This window comes from Psammomys obesus, unplaced genomic scaffold, assembly GCF_907164565.1.
Source record: "Psammomys obesus unplaced genomic scaffold, mPsaObe1.curated_primary_1811, whole genome shotgun sequence".
In the NCBI taxonomy this organism is placed as follows: domain Eukaryota; kingdom Metazoa; phylum Chordata; class Mammalia; order Rodentia; family Muridae; genus Psammomys; species Psammomys obesus.
The window spans coordinates 6072475-6086122 of record NW_026590767.1 but is presented as its reverse complement, the minus strand read 5'-3'; the positions used below and the strand labels follow the sequence as shown (position 1 = coordinate 6086122).

Below are 13648 nucleotides of genomic sequence, written 5' to 3'. Positions count from 1 at the left end.
GCACATCAGCACAGACATATACTGCTAGGATGTCTCAGCAGGGATGTGGGCTCAGGTACAGTTTCTCACTCTGCAGGGGCTATGGTCAAGAACACACTGAGGGCCAAGCTCAAGTGAGAAGACTGAAGAGAGAATGGCCCTGTGCATCCACTAGAGGTTGGAGAAGGGCTCTAGCTAGGAAGGGACAAAGAGGCAGCGTGTATCCTTTGGGCTTGCCACTCCGGGGAAAGAGCTAAGAATGAGAACCTGATGTGCCTGGGGAAGAGCAGGCGGAGCACATGAGCCCCAGGTGAAAAGGTCAGATAGGAGTGTCCAAAGCTGCCCAGTATAACAGAGGGGCACTACAAACGCAGCGATATTGTGATTCTAACTCTCTTTCAAACGCAACGCATCACAGAAAACGTTCAGCAAGACTTTGGAGCAGAACAGAGTCACTTGATTAACAAATAAACTACCCCAAACTGAACTGCACTGAACTTGAAGCCATGCCTGCATTTACTGAGTCCACAGAGACAATGTCAGCACTGAGCAGTCAATGATTTTGTCAGATGTTTACATAACACAAAATATAAATGAGGAAACAAATGTTATTTTCAATTTGAAACTCACAATGCAAACGCACACAGTGTACACAGCAAAAGATGACACAAACGCAGAACGCTGGCGTTGACACAGCCAATGTACACATGGTTACCTTGCTGGCTTATGCTGTCCATACAAATATGACCCCAAGGTGATTGGACACCAAGCCAGATGGAGACGGTTCTCTCAAGACAGATTTGGTTGCTCATGTTTGACCCTCAGTGCAAATAATATTTAGAATAAAGTACACACGTGTGTTAGAAGGAGCAGAAAGTCCAACTAAGGTGGAGTAGTTGGGAGCAAGCAGAAGCACCACATGCAAGGTTTTTGGAGGTTGAATGGTCCAAGACAAATATATTCTAGGCAACCCTGACCTAGTTAAGAAAATCCTCCCCGTCAAAAGCAAGTTTCAATACAATACAAAAAAATACTCGAGAGTTAGTTATTTTATTATGAGAGGGTCACAATCACACCTGTACACACATGCTCACACACACTCACACACCTCAAAAATCTGCTTGGTCTCCAGAGTGAGCTGAAGTCTGCCATGTTCCCCTTACAAGGTCATTACTTAGCAGACAGCACAGCCAGAGAATGCATCAGAAGTCTTGACAGTGGGAGAGATACATTCACAGACAACAGCAGCTGTTTTCTCTACAGACCCACAAAGGAAATACTCAAGGATTTATGGGCCAAAAGGCAGACTCAGAGAAATTATATGAATATTCATCTATGTATTAAATCACAATCTTTATGATCAGAATGAAACCCTTTGGAGACATACATGGTTTAGTCATGTTATAGGTAATAGTTTCTGGATACTTTTCCAAGCATTTAACAATGTAAAATCCATCCCGGGCATACTAGACAAACTGGTTATGGAGGCTGGGGTTAGAACTTGACTCAGGGACCACACACGTCAATCCCTGCTCTAGCAGGACAGGAAGTGGTAGGTTAAAAACCAGGCAGTTGTCAGCCTCTAAACCCATGGCTTTCTCCTGGAAGATTTTTTTTTTAAGTACAATAAACATTAAGATATTTTTAAACATCCTACTCCTCATGCTTCTATTGCAATCAGATTACACACTTCATCCAGGAGCGTATGTTCACATTCTAAATTTAATTTTGGTGACATCTTGGCTGTAGACGTGTACTGGCTGGTACCATAAAGGCAGAGACAGGAGCAAAGTGGAAAACACATAGGCATCAGTTCCTGTGATCATGAGCATCTCACATCGGGAAGGCATCTGAATTGAGGCTTTTGCTCTGTGAGGCCAGCGAGCGGCCCCCCACCCCCAGCCACCGATTGTAATGCTCTCCTGTTCTTATCTTGTAGGCTTTCATATCGGACGGGGCAAGACACAGCTAATTGTGACACGTGCAGGAACAGTGCATGTATTATCTATAGGTATGTTCACATTCTCTTCCCACTTTGCTATTCTGAGTGACAATGATGTTTACTCCCAAATGCAAGAATTGTTGGGGGCCCATGCTGGGTCCATCCTTGACCATAATTCTAGGTTATGTCTAAGCATCCATCCTTCGACCCAAGCACCAACCCCAGGTATATGAACCCAGGATGAAGGAGAGCATGAACATGTTTATCTTGCAAATGCACCTTTGTGGTATCAGGAGCAAGTATCATTTTGATGGCTTGCTCCCTTGGAATCTATAGCCTTGAGCACAGCACTGTGCTCTGGCAAAACAGTAAAATATAAGCCCTTCAGATGTTATAGATCAAAGGCCTGAGTTCACACTGTACGGGCTAGGATTAATGGGAGGTCTGCTCTGTTCACACCACATATACAGGTATTTTCAAGGAACTCAGAAAGTGTGTTGGTCCTCTCCTTCCCTATGGCAGGGTCCCCTCTCAGGAAACTACAACTGTTTGTATGCATTTTGTTTTAATTTAAACTTTGTAGTGATTGAAGCCCACTAGAATAAATCCAAAACTTTCAATAGGCAAGTTATACTTAGGTCATTGACAATAATTTTAAGATTTAAGGCATGGTCAAAACTTTCAGAAATTGCTGTATTTTTTTTTTCCTTTGGGGGGTTTGTGTGTGAAATTTTTACAAACTGTGACCACAGTGGCAGGTGTTATGATTTAGTTCATTTTTAAACATGGAGACTGAAGTCAAGGGCCCAGAAGGACCACAGCCTTGGCTGGTGTGAAGTGTGCAGTGGTGAGTGTGGTCATCTCTGAGATACAGTGATGTCATTTCTATTGGGGGTATACCCAGGAGTAAGGGTGGATCCCTTATGGTGGCAGTTCTGGTTTCCTGAGAACATTTCACTGGGTTTTCTAAAGCGGTTATGGTCTCACACATAACCACCAACAGCAACTCCATAACGAGTGTGGTTGCCCATATTCCTACCAACAGCATCTCCATAGCGGTTGTGGTCACACACATTCCCACCAACAGCATCTTCCTTTCCCTGCATCCTGGTCAACATTTAAAAATGATGTTGTCTTTATGAATGAAGGCAGTGTCTCATTGTAGTTCTGATTTATATTTCCTGATAGTTAGCATTTTTTTCCTTACATCTCATGGTTATCTGTGTATCTTCTGTAGGAAAAAAAATAATTTTAGTAAGCTTTAAAAATCATCAAAAAACAGTAGTAACTAAGTAGTTATAGATGCCTAAAAATACAGAGGCGCCTCATTGCTCCCTCCCCCCCCAAAAAAAAAATAAAAGTGAACAAATGTCAGTACCACTACATGAAGAGGGTGATCCTAGATAGTGTAGGAAGGCTTTGGGCCACTCAGTCTCATATTCATCACCTCCAGTGCTGAGGTGAACACAGATACGGTTGTGACAACCCGAGCTGAGCATCCCAGAAGGACCTCGGTTCTTTAAAAGCAGAGCTGGGTCACATGGAAATTTTGTCAGGGAGCTAACAGAAGAAACCACAGCTGGATGTAGGTACTGAATGGCCCCAATGGTTCTGACTCCCACGGGACAATGGGCCAAATCTGAAGGGACTCATTGGTCACAGCTGGGCATGCAAGACTGAAATCTGGTGGGTAGGAAGAAGCTAGAGATGCTGCTGATGTCCTGCGACACATAAGGAAGCCAAGCCCAAGAAAAAGTCACTGAGTCCAAAGCATCAGTAGAGCTGGGGTTGAAAAGGCGGATTGCGGACGGATATCCTACACCATGGTTTTGTAAGAGGCACAAGTAAAAGGCTAAGGCGTGGACACAGGCACGAAGCCAGGAAGCCCCAGCAACCCTGGCCAGGACATGAAGCTCTTGATGGTTCTTGGCTGCTGTGAATGTGAAGATAAAAATCAAGCCCCCCACACAAAGGTCCACGTTTCAGCTCAGAGGGAGTGCCTTTCTGATGAGCATGCCTGGTGAGGTCTTGGCACTACATCCACACTGTGCATAAGAACGTTGACTCAACAGTGAAGGGCTCTAAGCAGGATACCCCATTTTTCACTAATGACATGAATAAAACTATGGCCTGCAAGTGTGTGTTAGGCAATTCCTGCCTGGGGTTCAGCACGCTTCCAGGCCAAGAGTTCCTCCAGTCTTCCAATGTGACAAGACTGACATGGAAAAGATTTCTACAGAAAGTTCATGGGATGAGTGTGTTCAGCCTCACTTAACACTTTGTGGGTGATTGAAAAGAGAATTTATTAGGACTCTGTTCAACATAACTGAAAATAATGTAAATAAATTTAGCTCTAAATCCAGTGGCAACTTACATAAAAAGTAATATTAAAAGTAATTTAATGAGTTGGAGAAGGATAAGGATTTGTCTTTTGGGGGAATTAGTGTAGAGTTGATACCATGTTGAATTGGTTCAGCCAGCATTCTGCATGCATCCAAATACATTAACCAGCAGTCTCTGATCCAAAAGACCAGTGAGTGTCCAGGCATTAGAAGAATGTGCCAGAAAGTCAGAGACATGAAGATCCCTCTGATTCTAATGCAAAAACCAGTGAGTGTTTGTCAACACCCAGAGACTTTTCTTTGACAGCAGGATTTGGTGGGATGCATTTTCATAAACAGAGTAGAAAAGGGGCTTTCGACTATCTCACAGACTGTCCATCAGAACAGAACAACACAGAAACATCAGCAGAGGATGAGGTGAAGGAGGAGGAGCGGAATTCCGTAAAAGTAGTTGAAAATTATTCCATTCAAGGCAATTAACAACAAAAACCATACTTTAACTCCAAAGATCTGTTGCAAACAGAAGATACTTGGGCTCAGTAAGCAAATTCTGGAACATTCTGCATGTTAGCAGTCCAGCTGGAGTTTCTGCAATCCTTTACATCCCTATTTCACTGATTCTTGTAAGTAGTGTTCTAGAACACACAAAGCTCATCCAACTCCCCCCTTAGTTCCTGTCACCCTTTGTTTGGCTTGGATTCGAGGCAGGATCTCACTAGCCCTGGATCTCATGGAACTCATGATGTAGACCAGGCTGACCTTAAACAATAGGAGATCCACTTGCCTCTGCCTCCTCAGTGCTGGGATTAAAGGTATATGACACCATAAAACAGTTACTCGGTCTCTGAAATGTCTCAAAAGTTTCTTGAGGTTCACAGGAACAGATGTTAAAACAAGAAAAAATGTGGCCATGTCCATTAACTGAAAACCGCTGCCTTAGGGGAAACCACGGCAACTCCTATCTATACAGCATGTGTGTATGTTATTCAATTTAAATTATAAACATTGAAATCGTGTTGTGGGTCTTTTGCAGTGAAGCCTCTAAATGTAGACAGCGCCAACAACTGTTTCATGTTATCCTCTATGAATAATGGCTGCATTCCTGTGTTAAAAATGCAGCCATGTCATGTGACAGACACAGATGTAGTCTGTGTGTATACTGGAGCTGACCCTATTCTTTCTGTGCGTTTTATTTGATATCATCCCTCTTTTGAAAGACAAGAATAACTTGCTGATTTTCACAATATTGAAATCACTCATATCAATTATGAATATAAAGGGCATAAACAAGTCTAGGAACAAATAACAGCATATTTTTGGCCAGCAGACAGTTACAGAACAATAAAAGGTCTGAGAGGGAGAGACCTGTCCACTCAACAGCAATGGCCTTGAGTAGGTGTCAGCAACATCACCCAAGGAAGGGCTAATGAGGCACATCAGCTAAGGGTCCCATCTGAATACCAAAAATACACCATGAGAGACAGAAATTGACTATCTCTATGACAACACTCTGAGCAAAGGAAAAAAGCATAACTCAAGCAAGGTCAGAGTCTTTACAATCTGTCCAAAGCTTGATTTTGGCACCAAGGAGAAGGACTTTGAGTTGAGGACCTACGACTCTCCACTTTGACATTTCAGTCTTCCCCTGGTAGGGGCATGTCTGGGATTGGGGAAGATGAAAGCAGATTCCAAACTGGGAGATATTTTAAATGTTACATGGCTGCGGTTATCTTAGAATCTGAAGTGCACAAAGGCCATAAAAGCTGCCAATGTGCCCAAATTTTCAGTTGTCATTTCTGCTTGTTGGCAAACAGAGAGCCAGCCCTGCAGGACAATGAACTTGACCCTGTCTGTCTTGCATTTAAACACTGGAAACCCAGCTGTCTTCTTCACAAAGCAGAAAAACAACAACAACAACAAAAAACCACCTGTGTTTCTAGTAGGGATTGGCTGAGGAGGCAGGAAGGGTGTTGAGTTCAAGATCAGGCTACCTGCTTTGGGATGGATATGGTCTTGTAATACATGGATGCCTTTGTTGTGGTTGGCAGTGTGTATCTTACTATGAAGTAGAATTTTTCCACAGAAATATACAGGACTTGAGAAAAATACCAAAAGGACAAAAGGTCTTGAAGCACTTTCAGAAAAAGAGAGGCTTGAAGTGAAAGTAGTATCACACAAAGGTTGAAAGCAATTGTGTATTAGAGCCAGTTGCTCAGGTCTGGATGCCTGAGGTTCAGGGCCCAGTTGCTTTTGCTCTCTTTTCTTGTAGCGGGTATCCATTCACCTTTTAAGCCCTGCAGAATTACAAAGGATCCTTTCCAATTCTGAAATCCAAGAAGCTAGCAATTTACAAACACAAAAACAAGAAAGGGCCTGAAATCAGGCAGAGCATGTGACTGAGGGTGAATATGTGGACAGTCATAAAACATGCCTCACCATGGGAGAAAAAAAAAAAAAATCCTTTCCCTCTGTTGGCAAATGGATGTGCAAACCTAGCTGTAACCAATGGTTGCTCCCATTACTCACTAGCGCTCTGAAAGGCCAAGCACCAGAGGGTTCTATCTCTTCACAACTAGAGAAGTTGAGAAGGATGACATGATCACATTTTCCCCTAAGATGACACCCCTTTGACTGTGATCTGGACCAGATGAGATAGTCAAATGCAGGGGAGGTTCTGCACAAAAGAAGATTAAAAGAGATTCCAGTTGGACTTTCCTTTAAGTAAAACTTTTCTGCTTTATCATCCCTACTTCCTGTCAAAATATGCTTTAATTAGTTTAGAGATGTTTTAAGGATAAACGGTGAAGTCTTTGTCTCCAGCCTTTCCAGATAACTCCATTGTCAGACTAATCTGATGTCACCTCTGGTGACTTCACCTTGCGTTCAGATTTGGTTTCAAAGGGAATAATGAAAGAGACCATTAGCAAATCCGCCCCTTCCCTCTTTCACTGAACTAGTTAATTCATAAAATAACAGTGCAATAACAGAGCAAGGAACGGGGGTGAATTCTAATGTGTATGTTTTAATGAAAATACCAGTGAGCCAGGCTTGATTCAAAGGCGTTGGGGGATAGCACAGAGATGTAAAAGATAATAATAATAGTGACTCGGATTAATTAGGGAGTATTGTTTCCCGAGAGGAAGTCTTGAGCAGAGTTAGGATAGACTTCAGGAAGATCCTACCCATTCATGTTTCATTTCTATAGTGTCAAGGCCACCATAAAAGCTGCCTCAGGTGACACCAGAAATCACTCACTAAGGAGTGAGTGGGCAGGGTACCAGGAAGGAAGGGAAAGCCCTGGCCACCCACCCAGACCTCGTTATATCACCAGAGGGAAGCTTGTGAGTTATCCTGTAGGGCGTCACACTTCCATCATCTCACACAGAGTAGACAAGGGGGAGAAAAGGCCCCAGGGAGGGATGCTAGGCAGTGGGGAGTGGGGGTATGAAGGTGGCACAGCTGTGTTTTCTAGCACTCCCTCTGCTGGAGAGTTAGGAACAGGCAGGTAGCAGAGCATCTCCATGTGACCTCTATGTGAGCAACTGAGGACTTCCTTCCAGTATATGAGTCTCAAGTCGGAAGTGCCCTGAGGATACATGTTCTTACCCAGAATGATAGTCAGATTTTAGGAAACACCTTAAGCAATTAGATAGGGTAAGGACACAGAGACCATGACTGCATTTTTTTTTTTAATATCATCCCAACTAATTTACCACACACCACTGAATATAAAATGCATGGTTGCAAAGACACCCAGATATACAGGAGAGGAGGATTCTTTACTGGTCCCCAGGGTTGTGCAGAGAGGAGCTGCTTGGAGTGAGGAAGAAGGGCAGCAATACAGCTAACGGAGTCTTATTGTAGAGAGAGGCAATCACATTTGTATGCAGAGCCAGTGCCAATCTGAGGCCATCCAGAGCCACTTGGAGCAGCACCGTCACTGCAGCCTGTGTCACCCAACGATTATCTCCTAGTGGAAATATCCTTTCCAGCACCGCTTCAATTACTCCGCCTGTACATACTGAGTTCTTTAGCAGCATGAGCCAAGGTGGGAAAAATCCACCTTCCGTCTGACATATATCTCAGTGCTCTAATTCACACTCTTCAAGTGGGGAATGGGACACAGTGACATAACGGAATCCTTGAACAATACCTCACATGATGTTATTCCAGTATAAAGGAAAAAAAAATTTTAATAAAATAAATTAAGTCAGGGGGAAAGAATAGCTTTGACAGGCCTCAAAATTCTCCTTGAAAAATTCCCAATGCTAATAATCCAGTTTCTCAGTATTCTTTCAGAGTCTAAAAATACACTATCCCTTTTCCCTGAGTATGTAAAGATTTTTAAAGACCTTCAACAACACCCTGATTTCCCTCTGCAGACACTGAAACTAACAATGGCATGCAGAATGAAAACTGCTCATAGCCCCACATCTTGTTGGCAAAGCAGTGACTTACATTTCATTCAGGGGCAGAAGAGCACAGAGTAGCCACTGCCCTCACCTTGATTAAATCAAGGGATGTAAGTTAGGGAACCTTTCTCTGAAGTCCAAATTAGCACCCAGGAAAGAGGAAGTTTGCCAGTTTTATAAGGATATAGGTGCCCTGCAGTTTTAGGTGAATGTGAGGATTTTTCTAGGGCCTAAATATAGGATTCAGACATGCCCCTAATTTCTGAGTGGGGTTGCAAAACATTCTCTGAGGAGATTCTAGTGATTCTATGGTGTGGTGGTTCCCAGGCCCTCTCAGCAGCCTCTCCCTTTGGCCAGTCGCCCTCAAACAGCAACCTGGAGGCACATGAAACCATCCCCAAGATGCCAGCAGCCACGAACAACCTAACCTAATACCATTGTGTGTAAAAACTGCTGTGTGACTGATCCTGGGTTGTAGCCTCTGTTCTAGAGGAACAGAGCCCTGCCTGGAACTCAGAAGCATGCTGCTTTACTCACTCCCGGAGGTGTGTCCAGGATGGAGTCTACCAGTCTGACCAGAGGAGGTTCATCAAAAGCGATAAGGGCAAGTGAGGAGAGGACTATGGTTATAACCCAAGGCCTAGTACTTGGGGGAGAGGGGGAAGCACACTGGAATGGATTTTACAGGGTGAAGGTTCTGCATTCTCTGAAGTTCACTGCAGTTATACCTCCAGAGATAGAAAACTGTGCTTGTCACTGAGGCTTGAATGGCGATGTGTGGCCGGCTACATTTAATAAATCATTGACACCTTCTAATTACAATGCACGATCTTGGCATCTTCTAGGATTATGACTTAAGGTGTGCTAAGTTCTCATATGACAACTGCATAGTCCTGCATTCCTGCCTGAGTGGGGAACTGATAACACGCAGAGCTTATCAAAATGACTTGATCCTACTTCTGTGCCCTGTGGCCAGAGCAGGGCTCCCTGAGGGCTGTGAACCTGGCCTAGGCTGCCCTCGCACTTAGGCACTCCTAGGCATGACCTGGGCACTGCGTGGTGCAGCAGGTGAGGTGAAGAGGCTGGGGCCTCGGTGAAGCACATCCCACAGCGCAGGAAACAGTTAGAGGGCACATTCGGAAATATCACCCTCTAACTGGCTTTGGATACTATATATTTTAATTTGTAGCTACAGCAGTTGGATAATTTTAAAAACTATAATCATAATGTCTTTGTTATAGCAAAGATCTTTATAGTCTCAGTAATTGAATATTACTGGTGAGGCAACTACTTCTGGTGGTTGAAGCCTTACAGTGCTGCTATAAACAGGTAGAGAATGCATGAAATAGTGCTGGGAGGGATAGGAGATCTACATCTAAAAATAAAAAAAAAAAATAGTAATTATAAACTACCAATACTTCATTGGAGTGAGATTCATATCCTTATATAGGTCTCTATATAACATAACCATATACGATATACATATTACATACTACACAATAACCAGAATTCTTCAAACAGAAAGCACATTAAATGGAAAACAGGCTGGGTAGTGCAGCTCTGTGAGCTTGGAAGGAGAGGATGCAGGTCAGTTCAGTTTGTTGTGACTCAGTAAATAAAGAGGATGTGCTCGGAGAGGCCAGCACTGGTTGATTCACAGTGAAAGATGGCTTCAGTGTGGTGTGCACCTCCGTGAGTTCCCAGACTTGAGAGAAAGCAACTGCCACCAGATAGACGTAAAGAGAACTTGGCCAGAGGGTGGCATGCCAGAGCATTGTGCATGGCCTGTGGGTGGGCAGACTTAGCTCATCCAGAAAACCCACTGAAGGAAAGGGGAAGAGCAACCGCAATTTAGACAGATGACAGGATGAGGATAAGGTGTTTGCCATTTTGGCCGTGGAGACTCTGGCAACCCTGAGGTGGCAGCAAGCAAGAAAGAAAGAGAGCCAGCTATTCCAAGGCCAAAGGAAAATGCCAAGGTCCTTAATGGGGTGGTAGAGTATGTGGGAGCTGGGTGGGGGGAGCCACTGGACCTAGCAGGTGGAGAGGAAGGAGGAGTGTGGGGTCTGTGGTGCAGCCATTTGAAGGGATGGAGGTCACCAACCATGTGAGGGAAGAGAGAGGCATGGACTTTAGAAAGCTGTGATATTGGGACTCAGTAGATGGAGAGTGCCCCTTACATGCCCTGTGGTGAAATGTTCAGAGAAAAACAATGGCTCCTTTGGGTTTTATTTCGTCTACCACTTGGAGAGGTGGCCAAGGATGTAGATAAACAGAGACCAAACAGAAAGGACTTTTCTAGATTCCTCGAGCATACAAGAGAGCATGGGCCAGAACAGTCCCTGCCTAACCATCAGCTTCCTCTGGACAGCGCTGGTGCTTTCCCATGGTGCTGATGGCTAGAAGTTCAAACAACAGTCACCTTCACTAGGTACTGTACTCAGAAGCATTCCTTATCAGATCCGAAGCCACAGGAGAAGAGCTCCTCCATGCTGCCAGTGCACTGGCTCCTGGGAATTGCCCTCTGAGTGGAAGACTCTCTATCACCACTTCACAGCCAAGGGAGTGCAGGTCCCCAAGGTGAGGTGATTTATCCACAGTGGCAGAGCAAGACTCGCAGAGTCACAGTTAGCACCGGGGACTCTGTGATCTAACTCAAAGAGAATTAAAAACAGAGGCAAGGGATCTGAAGCTCAAGGAGCCATGGGGCATTGGCAGGCAGGAGAAATCAAAGGTGTGGGGGTTTCCACTTCAGAAAACAAGCAAGAGCTTGGGAGCCACACTCACCTGCTTTTAACTCTTTCCTGCTTCAGAGTGAGAAGCAGAAAAAGACTTCAGGTGAGGCACTCCTTTAAGCTGAGGTATAGACATCAAGTGGCAGAATCTAAGCTTTGCAGGAACTTCATAGGAACAGAGAAGCACTGCAGCATCCCATGAAGTGGTGAGAAGGAGCATTAGTAAGAAACTTACTGCCATACCCAGGAAGAAAACGATGCCTGGGTATGGACTGAGAGAACAGCCTGAGATTTAAAGATGGGCACATTTCACTTCTTTAGGAAGACACAGATTGTGCTTGAGAGACGGCTGAGTTGATAAAGAGTTTACCTTGCGAGCATGGGGACCTGCACCCAACTGAAAAGGACACATTTAAAAAACAAACAAACAAACAAACAAACAAACAAACAGGCATCCTGCAAATACTTAAAATCCCAGCACTGGGGAAATGGGCAGATCCTTGGAGCTCGCAAGTAAGTCAGCCTAGCCTTAATTGGAAAATTCCAGACCAGTAAGAGATTGTCTCAAAACAAACAAACAAACAAACAAAAAGCAAAAACAAAACACAAGGCAGATGGCACATGAGTAATGGTAGGTTGATCTCAGGCCTCCACATATACATAGAGACATGCATAAGAGCGTGTTTACATACATCAATGCATGCACACATATATAAGAAACATAGAACAGCGATTTTTATAAGCTCTCACAACTGAACTTATTTTCTTTAAGAGAAAATAATCGAGCAAAAAAAAAAAAAAAAAAGAAATGTCTTTGCATCTTTAATCATGAACCACCAGGGGCCATAGACGAGTGTGGCCAAGGCTTTGCAACATTTGCAGACAGGGCTTCTGCCCACTGGGAATTCCTAATGGGAGTCATTGTTTTACATTTCTAGAACAAGAATGGAGGTGCAAACAAGGAAAGGAAAGCATTAGAGGGGCTCAATAATATGCCTTTGGCAATAGCTATAAATGCAGAGACTGAGATGTTTCCCTTCCATTCAGTACAAGATGCAGTCTTTTCTCTGATGCCAGAAAACTTATCCAGAAAACTCTGGCCAGTTCTCAGCACCAAAGCAGACACAGAATCCTCCACACTCTATGCAATGCAATGAAGGAACTCAAATATGGAAGACAAGGATTTGTGGTCAGGTTGCAGAGATTGTGTGAAACTGGGATGGAGTGGGGAGATAGAGTGTGACCTTCTATGCTATGAGTCAGACAGAGCACCCCAGGTGGGTAAATGAATAGCCACAAGGAAGGATGCAAGGAAAAAAGATGATTACACAGCCATCAAATTACACATACGAGCAGATGCAGGTTCATCATCCCATAGGCAAGATCAAAACATGGGCTTGGCAGGCCTGCCTAAATTCTATCTGGCTAATTGGTTGTCTTCAGAAAGGAAGGACTGGAGACTACACAGCTGTAGAGTTCCACAACATCCAGGACCTCTGTTCCTAGCAGAGGCCACTTGGCCATTAACATCACAGAAACCTTTGCTCTAAGTCAGTCAGAGAGAACCAGATTCTTAACCTTGTAATACTGTCCTACTCAGTGAGCCATCTACTTCAGACGCCAAATAACCCAGTGTGCTCCTTGACAACAAGAAACTGCTAGCAGACAGCAGAGGGCAAAAGAAAAAAATACCCTTTTGTGCTACTTAAGAGCCGAGGTTCACCTGTCCGGAGTGTGGCTGGCTGAGGCATGCATATCACGCCCAGACAGATCCACTGCAGGGAGGACAACACAGAGCAGGCAGTGAGGAGAGGCAGGGCTTGTGGTCAATGTGTCAATGAGGCCTACTGCAGGCATTACCCAGTACGTACTCACAGGTTTAGTAGGTCTCTCCTATCAAACCTGCTCTAGGCTGCAGCATACTGGATGAGCACAAAGGACTCTGCTCAACAGATAAAGTCGAGTCATTTCGTTAACAAGAACTCAGATTAGATTACACTGTGATTACATGGTTCCTCGGTGTGATAAATTGGTTAATGACAGGATTCCCAGTATAGTTGCTTAATGGGAAATTCAATAATTACAGGTGCCCGGGATTGGATGTTAGTCTAGGAACTGCTAGCCACATGCTCTGTTCTAACAACTAAAAAGCTACCTTGGACAAATGACATGGACTTAACATGGCCTTGACATAGAATACATGTTTCAGTAGTAGCTTAACTAAATGTCACATCGCAC

At 44.1% G+C, this 13648-nt stretch overlaps 2 protein-coding genes across 3 annotated transcripts in view; one reads left to right on the top strand and one right to left on the bottom strand.

Annotated features, from left to right (window-relative positions):
* Positions 1–13648, bottom strand: part of Dock1 (dedicator of cytokinesis 1) — a 488224-nt gene that overhangs the window by 260675 nt on the left and 213901 nt on the right. The gene's annotated exons all lie outside the window — the stretch shown is intronic.
* Insyn2a (inhibitory synaptic factor 2A) overlaps positions 1–13648 on the top strand; it is a 54959-nt gene that overhangs the window by 38288 nt on the left and 3023 nt on the right. The window contains exon 3 of the mRNA XM_055608816.1: positions 1919–1990. Within this exon, the coding sequence (XP_055464791.1) occupies positions 1919–1990 (72 nt within the window). The remainder of the gene's footprint in view (positions 1–1918; positions 1991–13648) is intronic.